Source organism: Ascidia mentula, chromosome 3 (genome assembly GCF_947561715.1).
Source record: "Ascidia mentula chromosome 3, kaAscMent1.1, whole genome shotgun sequence".
NCBI classification, from domain to species: domain Eukaryota; kingdom Metazoa; phylum Chordata; class Ascidiacea; order Phlebobranchia; family Ascidiidae; genus Ascidia; species Ascidia mentula.
The window spans coordinates 4,539,983-4,554,470 of NC_138568.1; the positions used below are offsets into that span (position 1 = coordinate 4,539,983).

At 38.4% G+C, this 14,488-nt stretch overlaps 2 protein-coding genes across 4 annotated transcripts; one reads left to right on the forward strand and one right to left on the reverse strand.

Moving 5' to 3' along the window:
• Positions 1-204: 204 nt before the first annotated feature.
• LOC145894419 (uncharacterized) lies at positions 205-8,058 on the reverse strand. Of its 3 annotated transcripts, none has more exons than XM_082983004.1 (6): positions 7,912-8,058; positions 3,747-3,824; positions 3,271-3,392; positions 2,827-2,960; positions 2,258-2,436; positions 205-1,768 (listed from the first exon to the last, which is right to left on the reverse strand). In XM_082983004.1, the coding sequence occupies exons 1-6, from the start codon at positions 8,056-8,058 to the stop codon at positions 1,163-1,165; spliced, it is 1,266 nt and encodes a 421-aa protein (XP_082839130.1). In that variant the 3' UTR covers positions 205-1,162. The 3 variants fall into 3 exon arrangements, with proteins under 3 accessions (XP_082839130.1, XP_082839132.1, XP_082839131.1); XM_082983006.1 differs by lacking the exon at positions 7,912-8,058 and adding an exon at positions 5,827-5,962; XM_082983005.1 differs by lacking the exon at positions 7,912-8,058 and adding an exon at positions 5,827-5,962 and having other exon boundaries at positions 3,747-5,684.
• Positions 8,059-11,503: 3,445 nt separating this feature from the next.
• On the forward strand, positions 11,504-14,178 carry LOC145895417 (rRNA methyltransferase 1, mitochondrial-like). The gene is made up of 11 exons (XM_082984224.1): positions 11,504-11,601; positions 11,846-11,857; positions 11,981-12,053; positions 12,120-12,177; positions 12,341-12,455; positions 12,587-12,734; positions 12,833-13,035; positions 13,230-13,323; positions 13,383-13,560; positions 13,673-13,798; positions 14,001-14,178. The coding sequence occupies exons 1-11, from the start codon at positions 11,504-11,506 to the stop codon at positions 14,033-14,035; spliced, it is 1,140 nt and encodes a 379-aa protein (XP_082840350.1). The 3' UTR covers positions 14,036-14,178.
• Positions 14,179-14,488: the final 310 nt, after the last annotated feature.

The following is a 14,488-nucleotide window of genomic DNA, read 5'->3' on the forward strand; positions in this document are numbered from 1 at the left end:
TATAGAAAACTGACAAAACGAAGGCATACATATAGTTAACATTCCGCGTCGCCCTGAGAATGTCATCGGTATTTTTTGAAAACATTTGTAATTTTCGCTAAAATACATCAACTCAAACAGACGCTATAAGTAATATAATAAAAAATTATCAGTTTTCAGAATCGTAAATCGTTAATTTATTACTTCCGCTAAAAAAGTGTCTCTATACTTTCAGTACAAAAAACTCATAAACGCACAATCTATAATTTCACATTGGTTACGTCACAATGCACAATTTGCTAAATTGCTAACAGAAATATTGCTTTGTCATCCATACAAAAAAAAACTTACACAGTAGAAGACCGCGAGGCGCCACTGTGCTGATGAACAAAATAGCTCCAATACATTTTAACAAAATATATGTAGTTGCTTAGGAAGTAAAGCGTGTCGCAAAAAAACTCGCCGAAAGTTCTACCAAAATATTGCTAAAAGTAGCCGAGTAATTAATTGTGTCCATGAATTTGTTGCGAAAAAAAAACCATGCCGAGCGTTTCCAAACCGGGAATTTTCTAATAAGTAAGTGGTATGATGTCCGCCCCGGGAACATTTATATGATAAGTGTGTACTTGAGACCCCAGCACTCCCAGAATACATGTGAAATTTTTTGCAAATTCCCGGTGACGTCATATTCGGCCAGGCGAACAATCAGACCGCAACCAGGTGTAAGATCGGATGAGTCTGGAGCGAACGCTGTTGAACCAAATGCAGGAAAATAAAGTGCACAAAAATCCAGTGAGTTGTGAGGTATCGTGTATATCGACGTCCATTTGTTCAACCGCTGGGCGGGAATTTGGCTCAACGGTTATCAAGCTTCGTGAACAAGCAACGTGAAAACAAGTGAAGAAACAGTGCGACAGAACATGGGGAGTGACAGTGTGTGATTAAAATGGTTTTGCACTACGACTAGCGACACTATTTTAAGCGTAGTTATGTAGCACGCGATTTGCGCTCGAAGCAATAGCGCACAATCGTTAAACGTAAAATTTGACAGGCCACAATGTCTTACGTAAACAAAAAAAATACAGCATAACACTTACACTAAAGAGCCTTATTTCAAAAAGTGTGTCTAAAAAACAGCACACAACAAAACAAGGAAAAAATCTTTTTCGTCGCAGCCCACCATTCAGTAGTAATTATAATTAAAATTAATGCCGTTTATAATGCCGGTAAGCACCTGACAGGTTATAATTGTAATCAAGACGTAAGCGTACGCAAAACGCGGGTGTTCCGGTCTTAGTTTGTAAACTTCGCTCATAAACGTGGATATAGTGGTAAGACACGCGCAAAATCCAGTCCCAATGCCGTATGTCACCACCTGCGGCCAACAAATCGTCCAAGTTGGTCCACATTGTACTGCCCGGGTGTTAATAACGTGCAACCCGGCAAGCAGCACAGCGCCTAAAACGTTTGCAATTAAAGTTCCAAGCGGCAGCTTAAAGCGTTCGATTTTGAATTGAGACAGCCACGCGCGAAGGCAAGCGCCAAATGGAGCGAAAAGTACCGCCAACCAAATCTGCTTATTCATGGTTGGATCGACCACCACGCCTGCTATAAAACCACCCGTGGCAAGCAGGAGTAGCACCACAGCACAGATGTCTGAGATTTTGTCGCCTTTTTTGTGCACGTGCTTGCCCAAGAGGTCGCCCACGCCTTTGCCGAAGTCCGTGCCCACTGTGTACGACCCGATAAACGTGTAGAAACCGATGAACCATGACGAGATCGAGAGAACCTGAAAATGACACGTGTATTTGTAAAACGTTTTTGGGCGTCACCTACCGGAATATAAGATATGGATTTGCTGCCGCTTGGCATGTACAAGACATGGAAATTTACGCTTTGCAAGATGACAACTATACTAATCTTTAAACGTAAAACTTATATACTTCAATAAAATAGGAGTATAATCTACAAGGAAAATGATTTTGAAGATTTAGAATAAGTGGCGCATCGGTCACTTTAAAAACGAAATACGTACAACTTTATGGAAAACGGCTAAAATTGTAGATATTAAGCTGGCCAGCAAACCTTACATGTAATATCTTTGCGCTACTTGTTAAAACACTTATATACGTTATATGTTCAGAAGTTGTTGTCCTCTGTTAAATGGGAATTTCCAAATCGTTTAAATAATCAATAGCACGCAGAAGGACTTTCCGGGTTTAAGGCCTTAATGCAACGAAGGTGCTCTATCTAGTCAAAGCATGCTAGTACTGCGTACCTGCATTTGTGTGTTGACACCATAATGGCTATTGTTGGCCGTGTTTTCGCCGATCAAGGTCAAACTAATCTGTTGATTCCACTTCGACCACGTGGTAAACGAACCGCAGAAACCAGTTGTGAGACCTTTCAACAACGTTGCCAATCGTGTCTTGCTCATTGGTGATCCGTTTAAAGCACCTTCATCAGAATAAATAATGTGCATTCTTGGCTATGGAACTGTTTGTATAGTCTGTATGCTATAGGATGTGCATATTTTTTGCATACAATTAAGTAAAAATCATGCACGCGAAAAAAACAATGCAACCGATGACAGTAGGAAGTTGCCACTAAAATTCAAGCAGCATAAACTTTCAGTATGCATTGGTTAAATTATGCGGAATATATATATGTGGTATAGATCCCCAAAAGCACAAAAATCACATGGAGAAAACGAAACCATGTTATTGTAGATATATTATGTAAAAGCATAAAAGACCTGTAGACATTGGTACACACAGTTCGACCTGTACAAAGGTTTTAATATATAAATAGGTATTGTTTGGTGTTGACGTTTAATGGCGGACTAACCAAGCACAAAGCTTCCGAAGATGTTGGAAAAAAACGACTGGTTGACGATCTGTGACGGATCTTCGATTCCTGCCAAGTTTCCGAATATTCGATCAGTTCCAATACGCGCGAGACACCCACACATCGCAAAGAACCTTTGACAAAAAACAACGTTGCCATAGGTTGTTTTAAATATTAATATTTCTGTTTAAAAATATAGAGCATGCACTGTCGCTGATTGTCCTTTACTCCATTGGGAGTCTCAGGGAAATAAATACTATGAGTTGATTACTTGAAATATAAAAGCCAAAGCTAGTAGACATTTACTCTAGTTAACATAATTAATATCATATTGGCTTTGTTTATGCTTCTTGGTTTGTTTATGTATTTTATGTAAAGTAGCACTTGAAACGGCGCATCATTCTTTTTATAGAGAGAAAATTGACGCCTTTGCGGGTGGCTTACGCTATCTGAATGTAAAACCAAAACTGCGATGGCTGTGAGGGAGCTGCTGTCGTCGCAACGTCAACGTCACGAACCCCATTCTTTTCAGTCACACCGTTCTCGTGGCCGTTAGCGCCGTTCACCTAATCAAAGTAAAAAAGAGTTAAAATATGCAACTAAATTCCAGGTAAAGTTTTGCAAAGCATTGCTCAATGTTTCAATAAGTGGTTCTACTTCCCTGTGTAGTAAATGTTTTCTGTTGTATCACGTAACCAGCAAACCGAAAGTGATTAACTCCAATACCTTTGATGTTTGATATCGAAAACGTCCAAGCACATAATCCCAGACAAGGGATTATACACATATATAGTGGAATTCAACCAACGATCAACGGCATCATATTTGCCGAAAAAAAACCCTTTGTAGTGGTGGACATTTGTCACATATATTCTCCGTTGCAACTCAGTATAATCGATTAAATGTGCAACGCCACTCACGTCCTCCGGATCGTTGCTGGAAGAGGTACTTCCGAGAGCGATCTCCTGCATCTCCGTTTCCTCCTGCTTGCCGGACCTCTGCAAAGCAAGGACAGATGAAGGTCAATGTCACAGAGTGTTTGCCCATATGCCCGATCTTCGTCCTTCTATTGTGACACCATAAACGCACAGATGTCGCGGCGCACTGGCAAGTATGCGTTGCCGGGGCAACAACGCGCATGGAATTTGTTCCGGGGCTTGTTGATGGTTTTGGTGTTAATATGATGAAAGCAGGCGCTGTGTAATATGTAACGTTGAATGGATTTTCACGGCCATGGAAAATATGGATGTGTGTTTCCATTTCCTCACGGACAGACACAAAAAAATGCCTTTGATTTCAGCGGCTTCTTATTCCGTCAAAAAGCAAAATATGTTTGAACAACTGCGGCAGAATGGTTTTGTGCGTGCCCTTGGATGTTATTTGTGACCAAACGAGAAGCGGATAACGATTTGCACAAATTTTCCTCACGCTGTTTTTTTCTGGATGTTATTCAAACCGTTATTGAACAAACATATTGGCCAAATCTATTTGAAGGGAAAATTTAGCACCTTGCTCTGTAATGAATGTTTTAATAGGTTCTCATATAGCAACCAACCAGATGCCGCGTTGCTCCCGAATGTCAGGACAAACAACAGCCGCAAAAAGCCAGCGTAATCTTCCATTTTGCCTCGCCATTTTCTACGCTCCTCATCGGACAAATTACTTCAAGCAAATATGGCGAGAAAACGAAAGAAGAAGAAGGGGGCCGAAATTAATTGAATTCCGAATAATCGACAACTGAAGATATCGCGTCGCGGGTCGAAAATAGCGCGACGTCGAAAACCAAACGCTCGATTTCGTTGTTTGTCCGTAAACAGCGTGGTGACGTCACAGCGATATTACGCAAAGTAAATAGAAAAAATTTCAACATCAACAACAGACGAACGAATTTTTGTTTTTTGCGCACTATAAGAATACGGTTTGGGATTTTTGAAAGTCTTAAACCGTATTTTAGTGTGCAAACTTAGTTTTATTAAAATGCCGTTTGTCAATATCGCGTCGTTATAAAATGTGCCACTCTCCTAAAACTGTTCATGTTTTTACCGTAAAAATTACAGAAACAACAACCAAACTGTACATTGGGAACAAACCACAACAATGTAATGTCCAAGATAACACAATAACACGGGAAATTCTTATGAGGAGTTGTCTATCGCCGTACTAAACTTCATTAACATATCTATGAAACAAAGTAGCCCATCCCACTAAAGTGTGTTTCTCACAAATTTCGATTTTTTTGCAAATTCGCCAGGGAAGAGTAAGATGACTCAACTGTGGATCCATTGACACCCAGGGGTCTTCACAAAATTTGCTCATGTAATAATACTTTCGCTGCAGACGTGAACCGATATTAGCTGATAATACCATTACGTTTTGTGCCGCCCAACGGCAGAGCGTAAACACAGCGGGTACAGTTTCTACCTTATAGGAAAGGAATCCCCGACCTGGAAAAAATCCTGGTTAGGTTGCGGAAACCCAAACAGTTTAGTTTAAAATTTTTAAGTAAATCAAGCGTTGTGTGAAAACGTTTCTCACAAATTCGATTTTTGGTGTGATTATTCATAACTCACCGCCCAAATTATCGCGTTTAATCGATTAGGAATTCAGCGTGACACACCATTACTAACGCGATTTTAATTTGTTTTCATCGCCATTGATTTTTTGTGTGTTGACGAATGCTTTTTGTGTCCTCTTGTATTTTACTGAGCTACGTTTTAGGTCACGTAAAAAAATTGGGTCTTGGGCATTTCAACTAGGCGGCGCTAATTTACATAACTGGTTTGTTCCACGTTCTCGGGCGAAAATCACACTGTTGCGATAACAGCATTCTCAAAATCCTGGACTCGGCCAGACCATGCCTGTCGTATCGAATTAACCATTTGTCAACATTGTTTCGTTTCCACGTTATCGTCACACTGATTTAGGTAAGATACAACTTTGTTTCAAAGGAACGTAAACCACCTTTTTTTAACTATTAAGCTTTCGAACCAGGAATCTGACCTTTTCGATAAACCTCTTGACTTTCCGCTGACCTTTTTCCAACAAGCGGAAAACTTAGGCGGTGCAGAGTTATACACACAGGGTTTAGCTAACGAAAAATTAATATGAGCAATTTATACTCTGGGACTTCATTACATTCCCACCCTAACCTGAAAGGCGAATGAAGCTTTTGTCGAGTGCAAATTGGAAAGGTGGAGTTTAGACTTCCTGATTTAGAAATGGAGGCGAAAGTTATGCAAATTTGAATAAATGCAGGAATGAATGGTTAAAGGAAAGTGCGTCAAATAATGCAAAATGAAACTTCAAACGTCTTCTTTTCAATTTTTTTCCTGCGACGGAAATGTAATACGTAGCTTAGCGTTATAGTTAGCTTGATATTACCCAGAGAAATACGGACACAATAAAATTTGCAAAAGCGGTTTTCCTTTAACACAGGACGACGCGTCGATTTCAGAGCACGGAAGTCCATAGGCCTGTCATATGATAACGCGCATGACAGGTGAAACTTATGCAGTAAAATGAGTATAATGGCGTTGACTTAATGATTTTTAGTCTTAAACGTTATGATGTAACTTTTCCGAAAGGCATGAATTGCATATGGAACTTTCATAATGAAAGTATTACATTGTGGCTAACAGAAACTAACTTACAGTTTGGTTTTACGGCAAATTTACAACAGCTGAAACGATGGTTTTCATGGCAGATCGTTTATAGCAGTTTAAATTATTGAATGCGTGCGACCGCCAACATTATTACAATAATGGCAAGGACGGCAAGGATACTGAGTAGAGAATACCTTTAACCCATTTGAGCACTTTAGTGCTATCATAGTAAAGTTGTAACAACAAAATGTATTAATCACTATGAACGATTGAGGCCTAATCCACAACGCCTGCATAAAGTAATGTGCGAATTTGACTATAGTGTACACCACAAACGTATAAATTACTTACTTGGTGCTATAAGAAAGCCGCAATATCCCTTTCCACCACTATACAGTACACTATACCCTATAATGTCCTCCTTTCGCCTTGGAAACACACGTACCTAGTTACAAATATATAACAGCGGCCTGTTAGCACGTTAGCGAGGTGCCAAAGTACTACAAATCATCGAAAGCCTGCAGCTTGCATGGGCTTAATGCGACGCCATGCAACTATAAGCTAACTGCATGCAGGAAGTTTCGTGTTTTCAACAACTGCGGTCGACAATGGGTTAAAGGGGTCTTTTATTTGCGCACACTTTGTCACCGAGACCGATTTTCGATCGAAAACCGTTAATTGATTCGATTCAGTATACGATGGATGGACGTAGGGGAGTGATCACTTCAGTCGGACGTGAACAGTCATGGGAATACTCGACGAAACGGTCTGGAATAATTCTTTTACTTTCATTTAAAGGGACGAATTGGAATCGACGCAAGATGAATTGGCACGTGAAGCTTGAAACCTCGCAGGCGGAAAATTTAATTTGTTCCAAGGTCGGCGCCTGCTTTTGTGTGCGAAGTTCGGCTGTCACAGCATCCCTACCACTGGTTTGGTGGCGACGCAGTGTTACAAGCCATGATTGGTGTCGGTTAGGAGGCGTTTGATAATGAAAAATTTTCTTTCTTGTTTTCGTGGTTGTAGGCTATAGCAATTTAACCAGGGAAGCACTTGAAGATCAAATAGCGAAAAAACGCAAAATAAACCAAATTTGAAAAAAAAAATTATTTCCAAATGTTCTTTTCCTAATAGGATGGCAGAATCAAGGTCATGTTTCATGTTCTTATGATTGGTCGATGTAATATGATAGTGGTTCTCAAAATGTGCGTTGCGATACCCCGGTACGTCATTTTGGAGTTTCCAAGCGTGTCGCATAAAAATTCCAACACAAATTCTACGCTATTTTGGTAATCATTATGGCAAATAACAAGTCAGCCTTCTGTGATTGAAAATTGTAAACTTATGAACAAACCGCCCCGATAGATTTATAATATTGCAGTGAACCTTTCCACGTGCGTCGCACAAAAAAAGTTTGGGAAGCACTGCATTGAGACATCATACTGTAAATCTCAACCTACAATTTTTGACTGAAACAACTTACGATAAAAGAGAGCGACTTTTCCAGTTGCGTTGGCGGGGTTTTCCCTTCATCCCATTCTCCCGGCAGCTTGTTTCTCGGGACGGAGTTGTTAATAGAGAATGACGTAAGCTGTATGTCGGAAACGTAGAGGGCATTTTCGTACGCCATTCTTTTCTTTCGCTTTCTTCAGTCTCTGCTTTATAGAATTGGTCTTTATTTCTCTACGGGAAGATCGCGATCCTCGTCTGGTGATTGTGAGTTAGCATGACAGACTTAAACCGCGCAGCAATGTTTAGATCTGGAATATAACAGAACGTTTGAATAAGCCTCAGAAAAGCAACGAACATACTGGAGTTTGGCTATGGTGTATGTTTAACGTTATTTGATGCACAACAAAATCCTAAACCACAGAATGAAATCCTATTCATCTACAAACTCCTATCCAGTTATCGCATTCACTTCTGCAGTGAAGTATTTTCTGATTACAGCGTTTTTAACTACAATCGTCATTCCGACCATACCGTTACTTAGTAAAACGAACAAGTTCCTGAAATGATAGCATGTGGAAGCAACTAGATGGATCAACATGTTTTAGGATCGTTAATTCCTGTTAAAAGTCAATCCACTTGATATCAAAACGTGGCTTGATTTCAAGGAAGCCTCGGGTCTTTTGTGTGTTCAATGTCGGCAAACAAGTCAAACCCTCGTGTATGTGTCCAATAAATGTCACCTCTGTCGTTACAAGGTTGTATCAAGACCTAAAACCGAAACATTGTTTCGAAGAAATGCTCTAGGACACATTAAAGATCTTCAGAAGTGTATGTGCTGAGATTTTACCTAACTTGCAAACTGTTCCTTTTCATGTTTCAATAAAAATCTTTTTCTCAAATATATTACTTGTATTTGAAATGCAACACGATTTTAGTATCATGTTGCACATATTTAGATTTAGTATTTCAGTGGATATTTAGCTGAATTCTGGTCTAATCTCAAAATGTTACGTTCTCAAACCTTATAACTCGACCATCGACAACCATACATGCCTAACTCCAATTGCCGATCGAAGATAACTTCCTTTGCACAAGTGACTTACACACGTTGGTGTAGGTGCGGCTTGCGTGCCTTATCAAATACAGGTACTTGAACGCGGAACTGCTTGCCCGTAGCAAAATATTAATTTTACAAGGTCTTGTTTGCCCTTTAATAATTGCGCTTACAAACTTGTGTTAGTTTTAGCGAAGTTTGGCAAACCAATACGGCAGTTGGTGAGGTCTACGAATTCCAACAGCCCTATAGTTTCGTTATGCTGCAATACAAGGCACGGTTAAGTTGTGCTTTCTCTATAAACGCTGCTAAAGTGATCCATTCGCAACCAAATAAGATCAAATGTCGTGTGATACAATTAAATGTTAAAAACTTGTCTGTTTCGTTTCCAAAGACGATACTGGTGTATCCACTATTCCATGCGCTTTTCCTCTCTGTGTCGTTGGTCAAACTGAATCACTACATAGTAACGAAATTTAGACATCAAATGTTGAACCTTGGAACACTATTTACGGATTTGCTCATAATTCTGAAAATTAAGAGACTGGCCAATAGTTCCATATAATGATGGAGCTGCACCAACCGCGTCATTCACAGTGATGACGGCATAAGTTCTTGCCGAAACGTTTTTCGTATATGAAACATGACAATGTTAACAACAGTATGGGCCAGTCAGAAATGTTGAACCATTTTTCGAATGAAACAGACAGTTAATTTGGGAACTAAATTCTCAAATAAAAATGGCTTTATGTCGTCCTTTTTCGTACCGAACGTGGTAGGTGTACTTTTTTCCTAAGGTGTGGTATAGAAACAAAATTTTTAATTTATACACCTATAGCATACAAAAACTAATCAGGAGTTCAAATAAAAAACACTACTTGCCAATCAAAAAACAATTTCAAAACCTCTCACTAAAGACTTCTTGTCGTTCCTCTAAAAATATCTGTGCTTTCCTAAGGCGACGGATACACATGTGTCTTACAAATTCAGCGATCGCGCTGTTATAAGCGACCCTAACGATGTTTAAATAGAGCTGGTAGGTGTGTTTGATATCACATTTCACCTCTGCACACTACACAACGCTCCGGCCGCGACGCTTTAATTAAGGCTCGTTGAGGGGCACGGGTGGGAAAATGGAGAACTATTCCTTTGTACACATTAAGTATGGGGCTCGCTTTGCCGTAACCGGTAAATTTTGATGTCAGGCTTCTAATACAAGCGGCTCATTAATTTTTATGTATACCTGTACGAATATAACGTCATGTAAAATTGTTAAGGTTTTGAATGGATTCAGTGGTTATATACCAATCAATCCAGCAACAAAATATTCCCTCTATAATCCTAAGAAAATGTTAATACGTTTTTTTAGTGCATGGATTTAATGTAAAATATGATGCCTATGCAAAATGCCGTAGTTTCATTTGCTCCGTATCATGGCAATGAGTCAATACTAACAACTTCGGGTCATAGTTACCTACCCTCAAAAGGTAAACATGTTGCCGTCATGATCAAGGTAAGTCATACCCAATAGGACGCATTTGAGGAACAGATCAGTTGTTCACATCTGGTTTCACACAGAAGCATAACGACTGACATTTTAGTGCCGCCTACGCGACAAACAAGGTCTCTACGCGTCCCACTTTAAACAACTTGTCAAGGTAAATTTGTTGAAATGCGTGTTTGCCGTTGCTGCGCATACGATGCCTCTTTAAACATTCAGCATACCGACGATATGTTTGATTCGTCACATCAACATTTTATTGCATGTAGCTTCGTTTGATTAGACTGCCTTTGCGGCGTCCCACTGGCGCCTATGATTTGATGTTTTATTTTGCTTTTGTTATTTATAAAGGATATACAATCTGGCAAAATTAGTCCAGAGACGAATAGGTTAAGTTGGGTACGCAGACCGATGAAAAAAAATAATTGATCTGAAAAAGTGTCTAAATCTGATAAAAAACCTAAAATAACAAACAAACTAAGGTCTTTATCCCGTCATCCTACCCAGGAAAACCAGTCTCAGGGTGCCGCATCCTGTTTTACATCATTTTTGTCCTGCTTTTACATCGCATTTTTAGCGTTTGGATTGATTTCAGTAGATACATGTAGGATACTTAACCGGAAAAGTTGAAAATTTAGGGATATTGTAACCATTTTTCGGTTTCCTTGGTAAATTGCATGACTCGTTTTTCGAATACGCGGGGCCTCCTTTCCAGGGCGGAGCTCGATTTGGTGAAATCGGTCAAATATGTCAAAGGCACAGCCCTTGATGTATCGCAGGCCTACACTGAAGAAAACTTTCAAGCATTTCAGCACAAACAGAACGAAATTGTAACAGTTAAGAAGAATATAGCTAAATAATTTAAAAAATGTTTAAAGAAAAGTGTTTAGGTGTTAAGCGCTTAAACTGAATTTAAATAAAAAGTTATCAAGATCCATAAAGGCAGTAAAACATAGAAATATACTCCGTATGCACGTGTGAAGATGACGCAATGTAAAAGTTGTTACTCGGCAAATATTGTGCAGTTACGCGCGTTTTTGCGGTTAATCAGCCCAACTTTAAATAAAAATGACTGATGATGTGTATCACGACGAAGTCGAGATAGAAGACTTTGAATTTGACGAAGAAACTCAAACCTATTACTACCCTTGTCCGTGTGGCGATAAGTATGAACTGTTTCTGCCTTAAATGCTAAAAATTCAGACATACAAATTCACCGTAACTTTTGTGTTGACAAGTTTAGTTTTCGAATTTTTTATTTTTAGATTTGAAATTTCGTTGGAGGAACTACAGAGTGGCGAGGAAGTAGCCACTTGCCCAAGTTGTTCGTTGCTTGTCAAAGTCATATACGATCCTGATGATTTTCTTTACGACGAAGCAAAGTCTTCTGTTACGAATGAAAACCTTAAGGCAACTGCCTAGGTGGGTCAGAGCAGTATGTAAATTACTATTAAGGCTAATGTTGTTTGGCATCAGTATCAAATTTTGTGTAAATTCAGCTCTAAGCATTTCCTTTTGCAGCTTTGCTTGACTTTGTTTTTGTAGATATTCTATTGCATGCTCACTGTTTTTACAACGATGCCTTACAATCACTTCAATTCTGTACAAAGAAAATAATGTGAGTATATTTCACAACCCTGTGATATACCAAGCATTGTATGCAAATGGACTATGTTGTTTTCAGATTAAGTTTCCAGCCCATCGGAAACTAAAGTTTGACAGGCTACCGAAAAAACACAAAGGTAATTTCCTGTTTTGTTTTAAATGTGCAACTGGGTTAATTCCTAGCTTTTTTTAGTCTTGTATGATTTATATTGGTGCTTATGATATCTTTTCAGTTAAATTTTAGGACTGATGACTAAATTTGTTGACAGTAATAGTAAGTAAATTTACTGTTATGTACAGAGAGTTCATCCAACAAAATGTTGCTAAAAGTTCTACAAAGTCCTGACTCTGAATATTTGCATGGAAGATCAGTGTGTGAAATTGTGTTGACATCATCGGAACGTCCCATATTTGCGTAAGTTTGTCAAGGTAGTTCGATAATTTATTGTTAATAAATGCATTAAAATAATCCATTTGGCCAATTTATTGAATGTTAAAATTATTAGGACTTCCTGGGATGATATTATTTACACATGATTAATTCAGGTTGCATTTGAACAAGAAATGGAAGTCAGGCCCTCCAACAGACAAAAGAGTGGAAAAGGCTATTAGTTTAGCATCGGAACGTGGTATATCAATACATTATATCGACAACCTTAAGTTGGAAAATTTGGCCGGAGTGAGAAGCCACCAAGTAAGTAGCAACAATTTACAGCAGTCCACTTGTGCCTAAAAAAAAGTGTTGTGAACTGTATTCTATCTGTGTGCACATATATGCTTTACTGATTGCAGGGCATATGTTTAGAGGTTGGACAACTTGCATTACCAGTGCTCGACTCTTCAAAAATCCACACATTAATTGCTGATTCATTGAATAACACAAAGCTACCTCTGTGGGTATTTTTAATGAATGTTGGAGATCCGGGAAATGTTGGTGCAATTCTAAGATCATGCCATTTCTTTGGCATTGACAAAGTGTTTCTAACAAAGCAATGGTAAATTTATTTCTTATATGACTAAATTTACTAATATGCAGAACTTGTGACCTTTTAGTTACTTATTGTTTATTTTTCCGTTTTTTTGCAAAATTGTTTCTTTTTCAATAGTTGGAGAAGTCTTGGAGAAGTTATTCAGTATTTATTCCTTGTGTTGGTTGTAAAAATGAAAATATTGTATGTTCTTGTAATAGTGCTCCACTGTCATCAACAACAAGCAAAGCAAGCAGCGGTGCTTCGGAAGTTATTAAATGTTACACAGTTCAAGATCCCTTTTTATACTTGAAGGTGGTGTACCACGTTTATGAAAAAGCAATTTGCATTTCGCTAACCAACTTTTCTTTCAGCAATTACAAGATAATGGATGGGATATACTTGGTACTGACGTGTCAGACAATAACATTGAAGATGAATTGCAAACTTTTGATCTCCAGCAACACAGTAACACAAATTCCGATGGTGTTAAAATCAAAGTGGTTGACATTCAAACAGTTGCACTTGAAAAACCATCTGTAGTTTTGCTAGGTATATGTAAACCATTCATAGTACATGATTATGTTACATATATTCTTTGGGTTGGCAATGCATAAATGACAAGAAATGTGTCTCTTTAAACATTTAAACATTTTTTTTGTAGGAAGTGAGGGTGATGGTATACCTGCTGATGTGCGAAATTTTTTCACAAAATGTATCACTATATCATCGGTTCATGATAAAGCATCACATCCCATTGTTCCGTGTCTCAATGTTTCAACCGCTGCAGGTCAGTTTGTGTTTCCTTTTTTTCTGGTAAAGGCTACTCTGGAATATAGGCATGTTAAATCGTAGTTATTATGGTAAAGAACATTTACTGGTTTGCAAAAATCAGTGAATGGATTGTAATTGATAAAATAATTTGTTTTAACACTTCTTAATTGTGGTTAAATTAACATAATTGGGAAAAAAACTTGTTATGTTTTTGACAGCAATTGTGTTGCACCACCTTATGAAAAGCACTTGACAACTTGGAGAGTTTTACTATATTTGTTGGAGCAAGGTCTTTTACAAACAAACTGCTTTGCACAATCAAGGACTGCTGTACTTCCATTGCTCTTTGTGCTACATATTGTTTTGTAATATTAGTACTGCTTGAAATATACATCATCATTGCATTTAGTTTAAAATGTTCAGTGCAGTTATTAGGACAGTCCAAACTAGATCAGACTTCAGCATATGATTGTAACTAAGAAAAGATAATTTTCATGTCAGGTCTGCAGTCTTGGAAAAGTTATTCAGTATTTATTCCTAGCATTTTGTGTCATAACATGCCTTTTTGAGGAACTAATAGATTGCGAAATGTAACATCGAAATTTCCATTTTTTTGTAGGAGTACGACAGATTTTATATTATGGGTGCAATAAATTACTGTCAGTAGTATTTTCAACCTTTAACTGTAGCCTCCGGTTCTATACAC